At 35.5% G+C, this 13,484-nt stretch overlaps 1 protein-coding gene across 2 annotated transcripts in view; it reads right to left on the bottom strand.

Annotated features, from left to right (window-relative positions):
• DYNC2H1 (dynein cytoplasmic 2 heavy chain 1) overlaps positions 1-13,484 on the bottom strand; it is a 306,843-nt gene that overhangs the window by 278,045 nt on the left and 15,314 nt on the right. For both annotated transcript variants that reach the window (XM_053562839.1, XM_053562840.1), the window contains exons 12-13: positions 10,711-10,906; positions 7,442-7,537 (exon numbers count right to left, since the gene is read on the bottom strand). In XM_053562839.1, coding sequence (XP_053418814.1) covers positions 7,442-7,537; positions 10,711-10,906 — 292 coding nt within the window. The remainder of the gene's footprint in view (positions 1-7,441; positions 7,538-10,710; positions 10,907-13,484) is intronic.

Raw genomic sequence — 13,484 nt, 5'->3', positions numbered from 1 at the left:
CAAGACTCCATCCAAATAAAGCATCTCCTAGACACATTGTAATTTACTTTGCCAAAGTTAATATGAAGGAGAAAATCCTGTAAGCAGCAGACATAATAAAAGCATTACCTACAAAGGGAGAAATATTAGGATACCTGCAGATCTTCAGCTGAAAGTTTTCCAGCCAAAAGAAATGGTCATCAACCTTCAACCTTCTTAAATAAAACAACTTTCAGCCCAGGATCCTATCTCCAGCAAAACTGAGTTTCCTTTGTGATGAGGAAATCAAATACTGTATTGACATAAGCACATTGAGGAAATTTGCCATAACTAAACCAGCTCCCTAGGAAATACCCATTTTCAATAGTGACCAGCATAATGGTCTACCCCCAAAGTAAACTGACCCAGAATTTATCATACAAAACCTAACATTCACAATGGTGAATGAATTAAAAATATGCACTCGGCCACTTTGACCCTGTGACCCGGAGCCCCTTGACCCAGGAACAGCTCATCCCAAACCTGGCCATGAAGGAAGTCATCGATGCATTCATCTCTGAGAATGGCTGGGTGGAGGACTACTGAGGCACTCCCTGTGGCACCTTTCCTGGTATCTTGGCCTAGGAGGGGCCTGGGGCAGAAGTCCTGATCCCTGTACATAGTTAATGTCTCTGGGCCCTGACCCCCATCAGTTCTGTTGGGCTCTGACTTCTCTCCCTCTCAGCATAGCTCTTGCTGGGCCTCCCCTGTCCTGTCTGGCTGGAAAACAGGTGAGGGTGGGTTGGATTGAGGCCACCGCTGCTGCCACTGTCTCTGTAATAAAATCTCTGAGCACTAAAAAAAAAAAAAAAATACGCACTGGACCTTTGAAAAGCATGACAGCCAAAACACTACCATACCTATCAATTCTCTCAATTAATGTGAATAGCTTAAATTCTTCTCTAAAAAGGCACAAATTAGTTAACTGGATACATAAACTCAGCCCTGGTATCTGTTGCCTACAATAGACTCATCTTACCTCAAAGGATAAGAAAAGACTCGGGTTGAAGGGATGCATAGCTATAATACAGGCAAATTGAAAACAGAAAAAACAATTTTATTTGCAGATACGATAGGACTTACAGCAATAAAGATAAGGAAAGACAAGGGTGGGCGCTACATTTGTCAAGGGAAACACTCAACACGAAGTAATTTCAATAATTAGCATTTATGCACCCTACCTGAATGCTCCTCAATTTACAAAGAAAACCCTAAAGGATATGAACAATTTTATTTTTCCTGCACTAGAATAGTTGGGGATTTTAACAACTTTTCCTTAGTTCTGGATAGATCCTCCAAGAAGAAACTAAACAAAGAAATAATGGACTTAAACTTAACCCTAGAAATGAGTCTAATAGACATCTACAGAACATTTCATCCTAATAAAACTGAATACACATTCTTCTCATCAGATCGTAAATCATCCTTCAAAACTGATCATATCTTAGGACACAAGTGTAAACTCAAAAAATTTAAAAGAATAAAAATTATTCCTCGTATTTTCTTAGACCATCACAGAATAAAACTCGGACTCAACAGCAACACAAATCCTCATGCTCAAAGTCATGAAAACTAAATAACCTTTAATTAAATGATAGCTGGGTCAAAGATGAGATTAAGAAGGAAATCATCAAATTTTTGCAACAAAATGATAATGAAGACACAAATTACGTGGGATAAAGCAAAGGCAGTCCTCAGAGGGAAATTTATAGCATTAGAAGCCTTCATCAAGAAAACAGAAAGCAAAAAATAAAACAGAAAAAACAAAAAAAGAAAACAGAGCAAATCAACAACTTTCTCAAGCAACTTAAAAAGGCAGAACAAATCAACCCAAACCCAGCAGAAGAAAAGAAATTATCAAAATTAGAACAGAATGAAATGAAATTGAAAACAAAAGAATCATTCAGAATATCAACGAAATAAAAAGTTGGTTCTTTGAAACAATAAAATTGGGCGGCGCCTGTGGCTCAGTCGGTAAGGCGCCGGCCCCATATACTAAGGGTGGTGGGTTCAAACCCGGCCCTGGCTGAACGGCAACCAAAAAATAGCTGGGCGTTGTGGTGGGCGCCTGTAGTCCCAGCTACTCAGGAGGCTGAGGCAAGAGAATCTCTTAAGCCCAGGAGTTGGAGGTTGCTGTGACCTGTGTAATGCCACGGCACTCTACCGAGGGCCATAAAGTGAGACTCTGTCTCTACAAAAAAAAAAAAAGAAAGGATAAATAAAATTGATAAATCTTTGGCTAGACTAACCAGAAAAGAAAAGTAAAACTTCTAATAATGTCAGTCAGAAATAATAAAGGAGAAATAACAACAGATACCACAGAAATTCATAAAATTCTCAATAATTACTACATGAAAACCTCTATTCTCAGAAATACAATAATCTGGAGGAAATGGACCAATACCCAGAAGCACTCCACCTTCCTAGAATCAACCAGACAGAATTACAAATTTTGAATAGACAAATATCAATCACTAAAATAGCATCAACTATACAAAATCTCCCCAAAAAGAAAAATCTGGGACCCGATGGCTTCACATCAGAATTTACCAAAACTTCAAACAGGAACTAGTACCTACATTACATAACATTTTGCAAAACATAGACAAAAAAAAAAAAGGAATCCTCCCCAACATGAAGGAAATACCACCCTGATCCCTAAATCAGGAAAGGACCCAACAAAGAAAGAAAACTACAGATAAATATCATTAATGAATATCAATGTAAAAATATTCAATAAGATCTTAGCAAACAGAATTCAACACATCAAAAAAAATTATACATACATAAATCTATAAATATAATAAACCACATAAATAAAATAAAAAACAAAGACCATATGATTCTATGAATTGATGCAGAAAAAACTTTTGATAATATCCGGCATCCTCTCATGATTAGAACGTGTAAGAAAACAGGCATAGACGGGACATTTCTTAAACTGATGGAGGCATCTACAGCAAACCCACAGCCAGTATCATATTGAATGGAGTAAAATTGAAAACATTTCCACTAAGATCTGAAACTAGGTAAGGATGCCCACTGTCACCACTGTTATTCAACATAGTAATGCAATCAGGCAAGAGAAGGGGATCAACCATATTCAAATGGGGTCAGAATAGGTCAAACTCTCACAGGGATGACAGGATCTTTTACCTGAAAAACCCCCAGCACTCTACAAAACTCTTGGAAGTGATCAAGGAATACAGCAGTGTCTCCGGATAAAAAAACAATACTTACAAATCAATAGCTTATGTATATATCAACAATAGTCAAGCTGAAAATACAGTCAAGGAGTCTATTCCTTTTACAGTAGTGCCAAAGAAGATGAAATACTTGGGAATTTACCTAACAAAGAATGTGAAAGATCTCTATAAAGAGAATTATGAAACCCAGAGAAAAGAAATAGCTGAAGATGTTAACAAATGGAGAAACATATCATACTCATGCTGGAAAGAACCAACATTGTTAGAATGTCCATACTACCCAAAGCAATCTACAGATTTAATGCAATCCCTATCAAACCACTGATGCCATACTTTAAAGAAGTTGAAAAAACCGTACTTCATTTTATATGGATCATAAAAAGCCTCAAATAGACAACACATTACTTAGAAATAAAACCCAATCAGGAGGCATCATGTTAGCAGACTTTAGATTATACTACAAATCTATAATGATCAAAACAGCATGGTACTGGCACAAAAATAGAGATGTAGACATATGGAAAAGAATAGAGAATCTAGAGATGAAGCTAGCCATATATCATTATTTTATAAGTCTAACAAAAACATACACTGGGGAAAAGATTCCCAATTTAACAAATGGTGCTGGGATAACTGGCTAGTGACCTGTAGAAGACGAAACTAGACCCTCACCTTTCACCACTAACAAAAATAGATTCTCCCTGGATAAAAGATTTGAACTTAAGACATGAAACTATAAAAACATTAGAAAAGAGTGCAGGGAAAACACTTGAAGATATTGGCCTGGGAAAAGATTTTATGAGGAAGACCTTCCCCATCCCTGGCAATTGAAGCAACACTAAAAATCTATTACTGGGGTCTGCTCAAACTAAACAGCTTTGGCACAGCTAAGGGCACTGCATGTAAAGCAAACAGACAGCCTTCAGAAGGGGAGAAGATTTTTGCAGGTTATAATTCCGACAAAAGTCTGATAACTAGAATTAACTAGAATCTACAGAGAATTCAAATTAATCAATAAGAAAAGAACAAACAACCCATTTATCTGTGGGCAAGAGACTTGAACTGAAACTTCTCTGAAGATGACAGACAAATGGCCAAAAAAACACATTTAAAAAATGCTCATCATCTTTAATCATCAGAGAAATACAAATCAAGACTACTTGGAGATCTCACCTAACTCCAGTAAGATTAGCCAAAATCACAAAATTCTAAAACTGTAGATGTTGGTGTGGATGTGTAGAGAAGGGAACACTTCTACACTGCTAGTGGGATTGTAAACTAATACAGCCTTTTGGGGAAGAAGTATGGAGAATTCTCAAGGAACTAAAAATTGACCACCATTTGATCTTGCAATTACATTACTAGGTATCTACCCAGATGAAAAAAAATCATTTCACAACAAAGACATTTGCAGCAGAATGTTTATTACAGCCCAATTCATAATTGCCAAGTCGTGGAAGAAGTCAAAATATCCATCAACCCACAAACAGATGAACAAATTGGGGTATATGTACACTGTGGAACACTATGCAGCCATAAAAAAGTTGGAGACTTTATATCTTTTACGTTTACCTGGATGGAGCTGTAACATATTCTCAGTAAAGTTATCTCAAGAATGGGGGGAAAAGTATCCAATGTACTCAATACTGTTATGAAACCAATATATAATCACTTACATATTCATACACATTCATATGAATGATAAAACACAAATATAGTTCAGAAAGAAGGGGAGGGGATGGGCGAGTGGAGGGAGTGTATTTGGTGGGATCTCACCTAATGTACACAATGCAAGGGTACATTTCAAAACAACTAAGAATATATTGTAAATGTCTTACACAAAAAATAAGTGAAGTAATGACTTAAGCATTCCACGTTGTATATCATATCATTATACTGTACCCCAAAAATGTATCTGTATACATTTATGATTTAATAAAAATTAAGTTAAAAAAAAAATAATTAGAAAAAAAAAAAAAGACCTTTGCCTCTCCAAAAAAAAATTTAAGAGTTATCTGGGCATGGTGCATACACCTGTAGTCCTAGATACCTACAAGGCTGAGCCAGAAGATTTGCTTCAGCCTGAGAGCTGGAGGTTGCAGTAAACTGATCTTGCCACTGTACATCAGCCTGGGCAAAAGAGCACGACATTGTCTAAAAATATATATACACACACACACATACATATATATGTATACACAGAGGGTGCTAAAAACTGTATACACATTATAAGAAGGGAAAAAACTGTATTAAAATTGTAATAGTCACATTTGACTTCTGCAATTTTTAAGAGGTGCTCAAACATGACTTGTATTCATCTTTTGTTATTAGTATATATTGAGTATTACAATTTCAAAACAATTTTTTCCTTTCTTAAAATACGTATACATTTTTGCACCTCTATATGTATAAATCTACATGTTTGGTGAAAAATGTCAAAAATAATAAAAATATGATCCCATTTTTAAATATAGGCAGAGAAAAAAATTTGAAAGAATATACATCACACTTTTAATATGGTCATTTCTTGGTACTATTAAAATTTTCCTTTAAAAATGCATGTTTACCTCTGATAAGGAAAAATATGATTACAATAATATCTATATTGTGAATTATTTAACTACTAGTAATTTTTTTTTTTTTTTTTATATAGAGACTCATTATGTTGCCCTCGGTAGAGTGCTGTGGTGTCACAGCTCACAACCACTTCAAACTCTTGGGCTTAAGCAATTCTCCTGCCTTAGCCTCCCAAGTAGCACCCACCACAACACTCAGCTATTTTTTTTTGTTGTAGTTGCCATTGTTGTTTAGCAGGACTGGGCAGAGTTCAAACCCACCAGCCTTGGTGTATGTGGCCAGCGCCCTAACCTTTGGGCTGTGGGCACCAAGCCTGCTAATAAATTTTAAGCCTGAGAACCAGTAGATAGAAGAAAGTTAACATAGTAGGTCTATTATCTTCAAAAGACCTGCTTAAAAGATTGCCCCCTATCTGGCATCTGGGAACTTAGATTTCAGAAGGGTTCTCACCACCCTAATTGATAAGAGTGGCTCAATGTTCCTAAATAATATGGTTTATGCTGAATTCCTACTTTCCTTTTGGAATTCCTTTTGGGATTTTAGCATGCACTAGGCAGAGGGTGTCTATGTGACATAAACCTAGTAAAAATCCTAGTGCTGCGTCTCTAATGATCTTCCCTAGTAAGACATTTCATGTGTTATAATTCATTGCCAAGGGATTCAAGCATGTTCTGGGTGACGTAGGAGAGGATTCTTGGAAGCTTGCACCTGGTTTCTTGGGAATTCATCCTATATACCTTTCCTTTTCCTGAAATACTACTGTGAGTCCTCCTAGTAAATCACAGAACCTCGGATGATATTGAGGACTCTTACAGAACTAGTTATCCACTTTCAAGTAAAAGATGAATAAGATATTTCTCTCCTTTTTTCCAAATACTTCAGGTCCATTAAGACTAAAATGATAGATTTCAAATAGTTAATAGTCACATAGTAACGTTCAGTTTAAACACTATTGTAGGTTTTCCTAATTTTCCATTTCCTAATTTCCTAAATGTGTGGACATTTAAATAAGTACATATAAAGAGAAAGTAAGCCTCAAATTACAAAATCAGGCAATGTTGGAAAAGTACTAAGGAACCTTGTGTACAAGGACCATAAGCTTCAGTAGATAATAGCATACACATCTTACATATCTCTAGTAATACAATTCATTACTCTCTCGTGCGCGTTCTTTTTTTTCTTGAGACAGAGTCTCACTATGTCGCCCTCAGTAGAGTGCTGTGGCCTCACGGCTCACAACAACCTCAAACTCTTGGGCTTAAGTGATTCTCTTGTCTCAGCCTCCCGAGTAGCTGGGACTACAAGTGCCTGCCACAATGCCGGCTATTTTTTGTTGCAGTTGTCATTGTTGTTTAGCTGACCGGGGCCGGGTTTGAACCCTCCACCCTCGTTGCATATGGCTGGCGCCATAACCACTGTGCTATTGGCACCGAGCCTCCTATCTCTGGCACTGAGCCTCATACCTCTTTCAAATGAAACATTATAACCATTTAAGCTATAGTTGAAAAAAAATGTTATTTGAAAGAAGTAACTGAGGTGTAAAGTCTAGAGGAATGACTATGTTGTAATTACACTCAAAAACTACTAAGAAACACCTCACATATAAAATATAATTATAATAAAATTAAAAGTTCATTTACCTTAATTATCTGTTCAAATGCTAAGGCAGATTGTAACATCATTGGCCTCTGACTTTGAATCATTTGTTGATCAATAGAATTATAAAAATGTGCCACCTACAAAGTAAAAGTCCAATTAGCAATTATCAGTAATAAACAATACTTCATTTTTTAAGTTTTAATTTTTCTTCATTTTTAATGGTTTGAATGGAAACATTAACTTTTCTCAATCCTAAGATTAGAAAATAGTTTAGCTCCAATATGACATTTATTCCTGTACCGATATACACAATCAACGTATATATTTTGAGTTCCTACAATTTGCCAAGTCATGTTCTGAGAGCTAATTAAACAATAATTATAAAACCTGGTCCCCAGAATCAAGAAGTTTATAGTCTCATAATGAGGAAGGAACCCAGTAAAACATGTTAATTGCTAAAAAACTGAATTCTTAATCTCTTTACCTCTCTAAATCTGCTGGTTCTTTTTTTTATATCTACCACCATGATTTACCCATTTCTCAGACAAAAAATTATTTATATTGTCCTTTAATGCTTCTCTCACATGCTACGTTAGCAAGAGCCTATTGCCTTACACTTTCAAAATATGCCTTGAATCCAATCACTTCACCCCACCTTCCTTAACTGCATTGCAATCCATGCAACCTCACCACTTGGCAAGACCAGTTCAACAGTCTCCTACATGGTCCTCCTGCTTCCAACCACAGCCTCCAATAGTCTATCCAAAGAGGCCTTTTGAAGGTTTTGAGTAGGCACCTCTTCACCACCTAAACCTAATGACTTCCCAATACACTTGAAAATAAAACCCCAAATCCCAAAACTCTTGCCTAAGAGTTTTCCATTACATTAAAGAATAAAATCCAAATTTTCATTCTTTTAAACACAAAACCCATGCCCTTATCCTAGCATATAAGATTCTACATGAACTGGCCCTTAGTCTCACCATGAAACTCGATTTTTTTTTCTTCAAAGCACTTATGACTAACTAACATTGTGTTATATAATCAATGTCTCTCCTACAGAAATGACAGTTCTAAGAATAGTGCCAAGCAAATATCAAGTACTCAATAAACGTCTATTAAGTTAATCAAATAATCAATAAATAGAGATAACTATAAAGGACAATAGTGGACAAAGGAAATCATCAACTCTGTTGGGGGAAAAAGAGGGGTTCATGGAAGGAGATAAAGTGGATAACCTAGGTTGAGTCAGAGTTTAAGAAGCCTGTGGCTGTATTCCCAACACCTCACAACATGCTTGGCACATAGCAGTGCCAACAGTCTAAAACTGTTTCTTAACTAATTTTATAGAGTGTCTTCTTCTTTCTACCAATATGCATGAAAATACATTTTGTTTGGTGGTAAATAACCACTCTTCTTATTCTGTACCACAAAAGTAGGCCCAGAAAAAACACAATCAGGAAAATTAGAAGCAACAGAATACATACTATTATAGCAATCTAGCTATAGTTCTATCTATCCAACATTCTAATTTATACTCCATACTCTAGCTAAATATCTGCTAAAGGTATACATAAACAGAGTGTCCCATTTGTTCTTCCAGGGGAAAATACAAATACTAAATGACCATTCATTCATTTATTGAGCTCCTATTACATCAGACTAAATACTTAGGATACAAAAGTGAACAGGCCTCTCTGCTTTTCATCAAGTAGTCACTCTAACTGAAAAGATTGCCCAAGCCCTCATGCACTTGAGAAAATATACATATTCTCTTCTAGACTCACAATGAACATCACTCCTTACCCAATACTACTTCTGCCCCTACCCAGGAAAAGAACTGAAAAGTCCTATCTCTCTATGATTTCACAAGACTTTGTGAGAATGTATATTGTATTAACTATTGTTATCTATTTGTCCACATCTCCATCATCACTACATGAAATGAAGTAAATATGAGCTCTAGAGTTAAAAGAGACTAGGCATCAGATCACAGCTTCATAACATACTACCTATGCGGCACTGGGAAAATTATGTTATACAACTGATCCCCATTAGATTAGTTATATAATAGGGGATTAATTGAAATAGTATTTTTAAAAGTACCTACCACAAGGTCTGACATTTAATGAGTACTCAGTGCTAATTTGCTCTCCTCTCCCACCAGAACAGTGATTCTCAACCATAACTCATTTATGCCTTGAGAAACATTTGGTAACGTCTAGATATATTTTTGATTATTAGGACTAGGCAGATGCTCCTGGAACATACTGGGCATAGGCCAGAGCTGCTGCTAAACATTCTAGAATGGACAGGATATTCCCCCAGAAAAGAATTGGTCCAAACTGTCAAAAGTGCAGAGGCTGAAAAAATCCTGTGCCAGGCTATGATAGTAATTAATATTTTCATTTTTATATCCTCACTACACTATGCCTGATGGGAGTAGGTACTCAGTGAATCTTTGCTGCATGAGAGAATAAACGGAAGACTAAAAAACAAGACAGTGTTCCTGCCTTCTAAGATATTGCTCTTGCCCCTTATGATCTAATAATCAAGTAAAAGAAAAAATGAAAGAAAGCAGATACAACATAAGTATTATAATAGTGATTTTCACATTGCACACTTATTTTTTAAAAATCAACTAATAGTATACACACAAGTGCCTTTGACCTGGAATTAAACAATGACACTAAGTTTTCTAATCAGAAACATGTTTCAATGCATGGAGACTTGTTCAGAGAAAAGCCAAGTTTTACATAACTGAAGCATAGGGGTGTAACATGAGGATAAGTACAGTTAGTGAAAGCCAAAACCAGTAAATTTAGCTGGGACATGATTAAGGGTCTTGTACGCCATACTAAACAGATAGGCTGTAAGTTGGTAACAGTTGGTTTTGAACAGGGAAATGACATGATGGCAATATATGCACAGGTAGGCACACCAAGGAAGCAACTAGAAACAGAGACTAATCTATCAACCCCATAACTCTGTGCCTCTGAGAGGGAGGCAGAGGATCCTTTAATTAGAAGGTCCTGTAAAACCCATGTAAGTACCACGAAAAAAATAATTATTTCTATTTTCCAAATGTTTTTAGAATGAAAAGCAATAAACAAAAATATCTTAAATGAATAAATTCCTACATAGGTTACAAAGCAAATTTTGTAATATAGTCATTTAGCAACCCATAATTTCACACGAATTAGTGGTGCTATTTTATTAGCCTTTTAAAAAAGTAAAAAATTCAGTCCTTAACATGTTCTAATTTAATGAACTCAGAATAGGGAAGTTTTAAAAAGATATAATTTCATACTTGTTTAAGAATAATTGCTTGCTTGCAGAATTTCTGCGCAATGTTTGCAACTTGCTGTATTTTGGCAGGAATAACGAAGCCTAGTGCAGAAAGCTGACGAACTTCTCTCAAAAGAATCACCAAACGATCTGAATAATGCACTTTTAATGATCCATCCTTAGGATCCAATTCCATAATTCGACTATTCGCCTCAATACTGCAAAACACAATAAATAACCTATTAAGCTTTATGTTCTCACTCTTTTGAGTAATGAAAAACATAATAGATTTCACAACTTTTCTGAACATCTAATATTAACTCAAAGTTAAAACACGAAAAAGCTTTTTTCCCCGGAGACAAGGTCTTGCTCTGTCACCCAGGCTAGAATGTAATGGCATAACCCTAGCTCACTGCAGCCTCAAACTCCTTGGCTCAAGGACCTCAGCATCCCAAAGTGCCAGGATTACAGACGTCAGCCACTATGCCTGCTCCCCCCTACCCAAAAAAAAAACGCGCTTCTTAATTATAGCTTTCAAGTTGTGTTTTTTTTTTTTGGTATGTGATTTCACAATCCATACTTTGGAAACAACTGAAATATTCAAAATATATCATAACATGAAAATACATCATCACATTTCAACAAAGTGGTTTTAAAGTGAGAAAAATCAATCCTTTAACTGTCAGCTAAAATTCAAACTGTCATATCTACTATAAAGAAAAAGCGTTTTGATTCATTTTGTAAAGGTAACTTAGATTTATTTTAGTCAGCCCACTTGTTTCTTCAACATTTTTCTTAGCGGATCAATGAAGAAGAATGGTAGGTTTCATTCTTCTAACCTTTGATTTGCTACTTACTGACTATACATTTTTCTGTGTTTCTTATAAGAGCTGTAGTAGCAAAAACTACTTTGAGGCACTCAAATCAGTATGGACTGTGAAAATGCTGAACTAAATTATGCAAAAGGTATTATGTTTTCATCACTTTCCTTAGGATTAGGTTTATATAATGTACATTCTTTCAAATCACTTTTGCAATTAAGAAAATCTGCATTTAGGATAATGGCCTCCAGTTCCACCCAAATTGCTGCAAATGGCTTTAAGCCATCCTTTTCATGGTTGAGTACTAAGTATTCCATGGTATACACATACCACATTTTGTTAATCCACTCATGAGCGGATGGTCACTTGGGTTGATTCCATATCTTTGCAATTGTGAATTGCACTGTAATAAACATTCAAATATAAGTGCATTTTTATACAAAATGACCTATTTTCTTTGAGTAAATACCCAGTAATGGCACTGCTAAAGCAAACAACCCAGGTCTAGTTTTACTTCTTTGAGTTATCTCCATACTATTTTCCATAGAGGTTGTACTAATTTACAGTCCCATCCACAGTGTAGAAATGTTCCTTTCTGTTTACATCCATGCCAGCATCTACTATTTTTGGACTTTTTAATAAAAGACATTGTAACAGAGGTAAGGTGCTACTTCATTGTGGTTTTAACTTGCATTTCTCTGACGATTAATGATGTTGAGCATTTTTTCATGTTTGTTAACTATTTGTCTACCTTCTTTGTTTTTTTTGCAGTTTTTGGCCAGGGCTGGGTTTGAACCCACTACCTCTGGTATATGGGACCTGCACCCTACTCCTTTGAGCCACAGGCACTGCCCTGTCTACCTTCTTTTAAAAAGCTTCTGTTCATGTCTTTTACCCACTTTTTAATGGGAATATTTAAATTTTTTATTGCTGATTTGCTTGAGTTCTTTGTAAATTCTGGTCATTAGCCCTTTTTCAGATGTATAGCTTGATAATATTTTCTCCTATTTTGTAGATTGTCTATTTGCTCTGTTGATTACCTCCATGGCTGTACAGAAGCTTTTTAATTTAATTAAGTCCCATCCATCTACTTTTGTTGTTGCTGTGATGGCCAGTGTCATTTTCATAAATTCTTTGCCTAGACAAATATCTAGAAGAATTTCCTAACATTTCCTTCTAGATTCTCATGGTTTCACGCCTTACATTTAAGTGATTTGTCCATCTCGAACTAATTTTTGTTAGTGGTGAGAGATACAGATTCTGGTTCATTCCTCTGCATATGGCTATCCAATTTTCCCAGCACCATTTATTAAATAGAAATTCATTCTCAAAGATCAGTTTGCTGCATATAAAAGATTTTATATCTGAGTTTTCTATTGTCAGAAAAGTAGAAGGATAATTTTTGCCTTTATTAAGTACAGATCTTCAAAATTACTTTGTATATACCAGCATTTCCCAAAATATGTTCAAAAACATACGATTCCTTAGGACAATACTGATGATTCCTTAGGATGATAGGTTTTATACCAAAAAAAAAAAATAAAAAGACAGAAGGAAGAGGGTTTCACTGTCAAATGAAAAACAGTGTGTAGAACCAAATAAACAGGCCTTTTTACAGCAAATCTCAGACCCTGTTTTGCTACTATATATATTGTATCTCCTGTGGAGCTACAGTGATAAAATGTACAAATTTTCCAAAATTAGTTGACTAAAGAACTCTTTTTCTCCTACAGTATTTCTCATGTTTTAGGCTCAGAGCGTAAGGGGAAGAGCTAAATATTCATTATGCTCTTACACCCTTTGGTTACCTCTAATCTTCCTCTAAAGCCAGAATTCGAGATTAGAAAAAGAAAAAAAAAATTATTCATTCAATTTAAGAGGCACCACTTTTGGCCTAATTATCCTTTGCAGCAATATAAGGAAAATAAATAGAACTTCATATATCAACAAATTACTTTTTAAAAAGGCATGACAA

Source organism: Nycticebus coucang, chromosome 14 (assembly GCF_027406575.1).
Source record: "Nycticebus coucang isolate mNycCou1 chromosome 14, mNycCou1.pri, whole genome shotgun sequence".
In the NCBI taxonomy this organism is placed as follows: domain Eukaryota; kingdom Metazoa; phylum Chordata; class Mammalia; order Primates; family Lorisidae; genus Nycticebus; species Nycticebus coucang.
The sequence above is the reverse complement of the archived record's forward strand: the minus strand, read 5'-3'. Positions and strand labels throughout refer to the sequence as shown.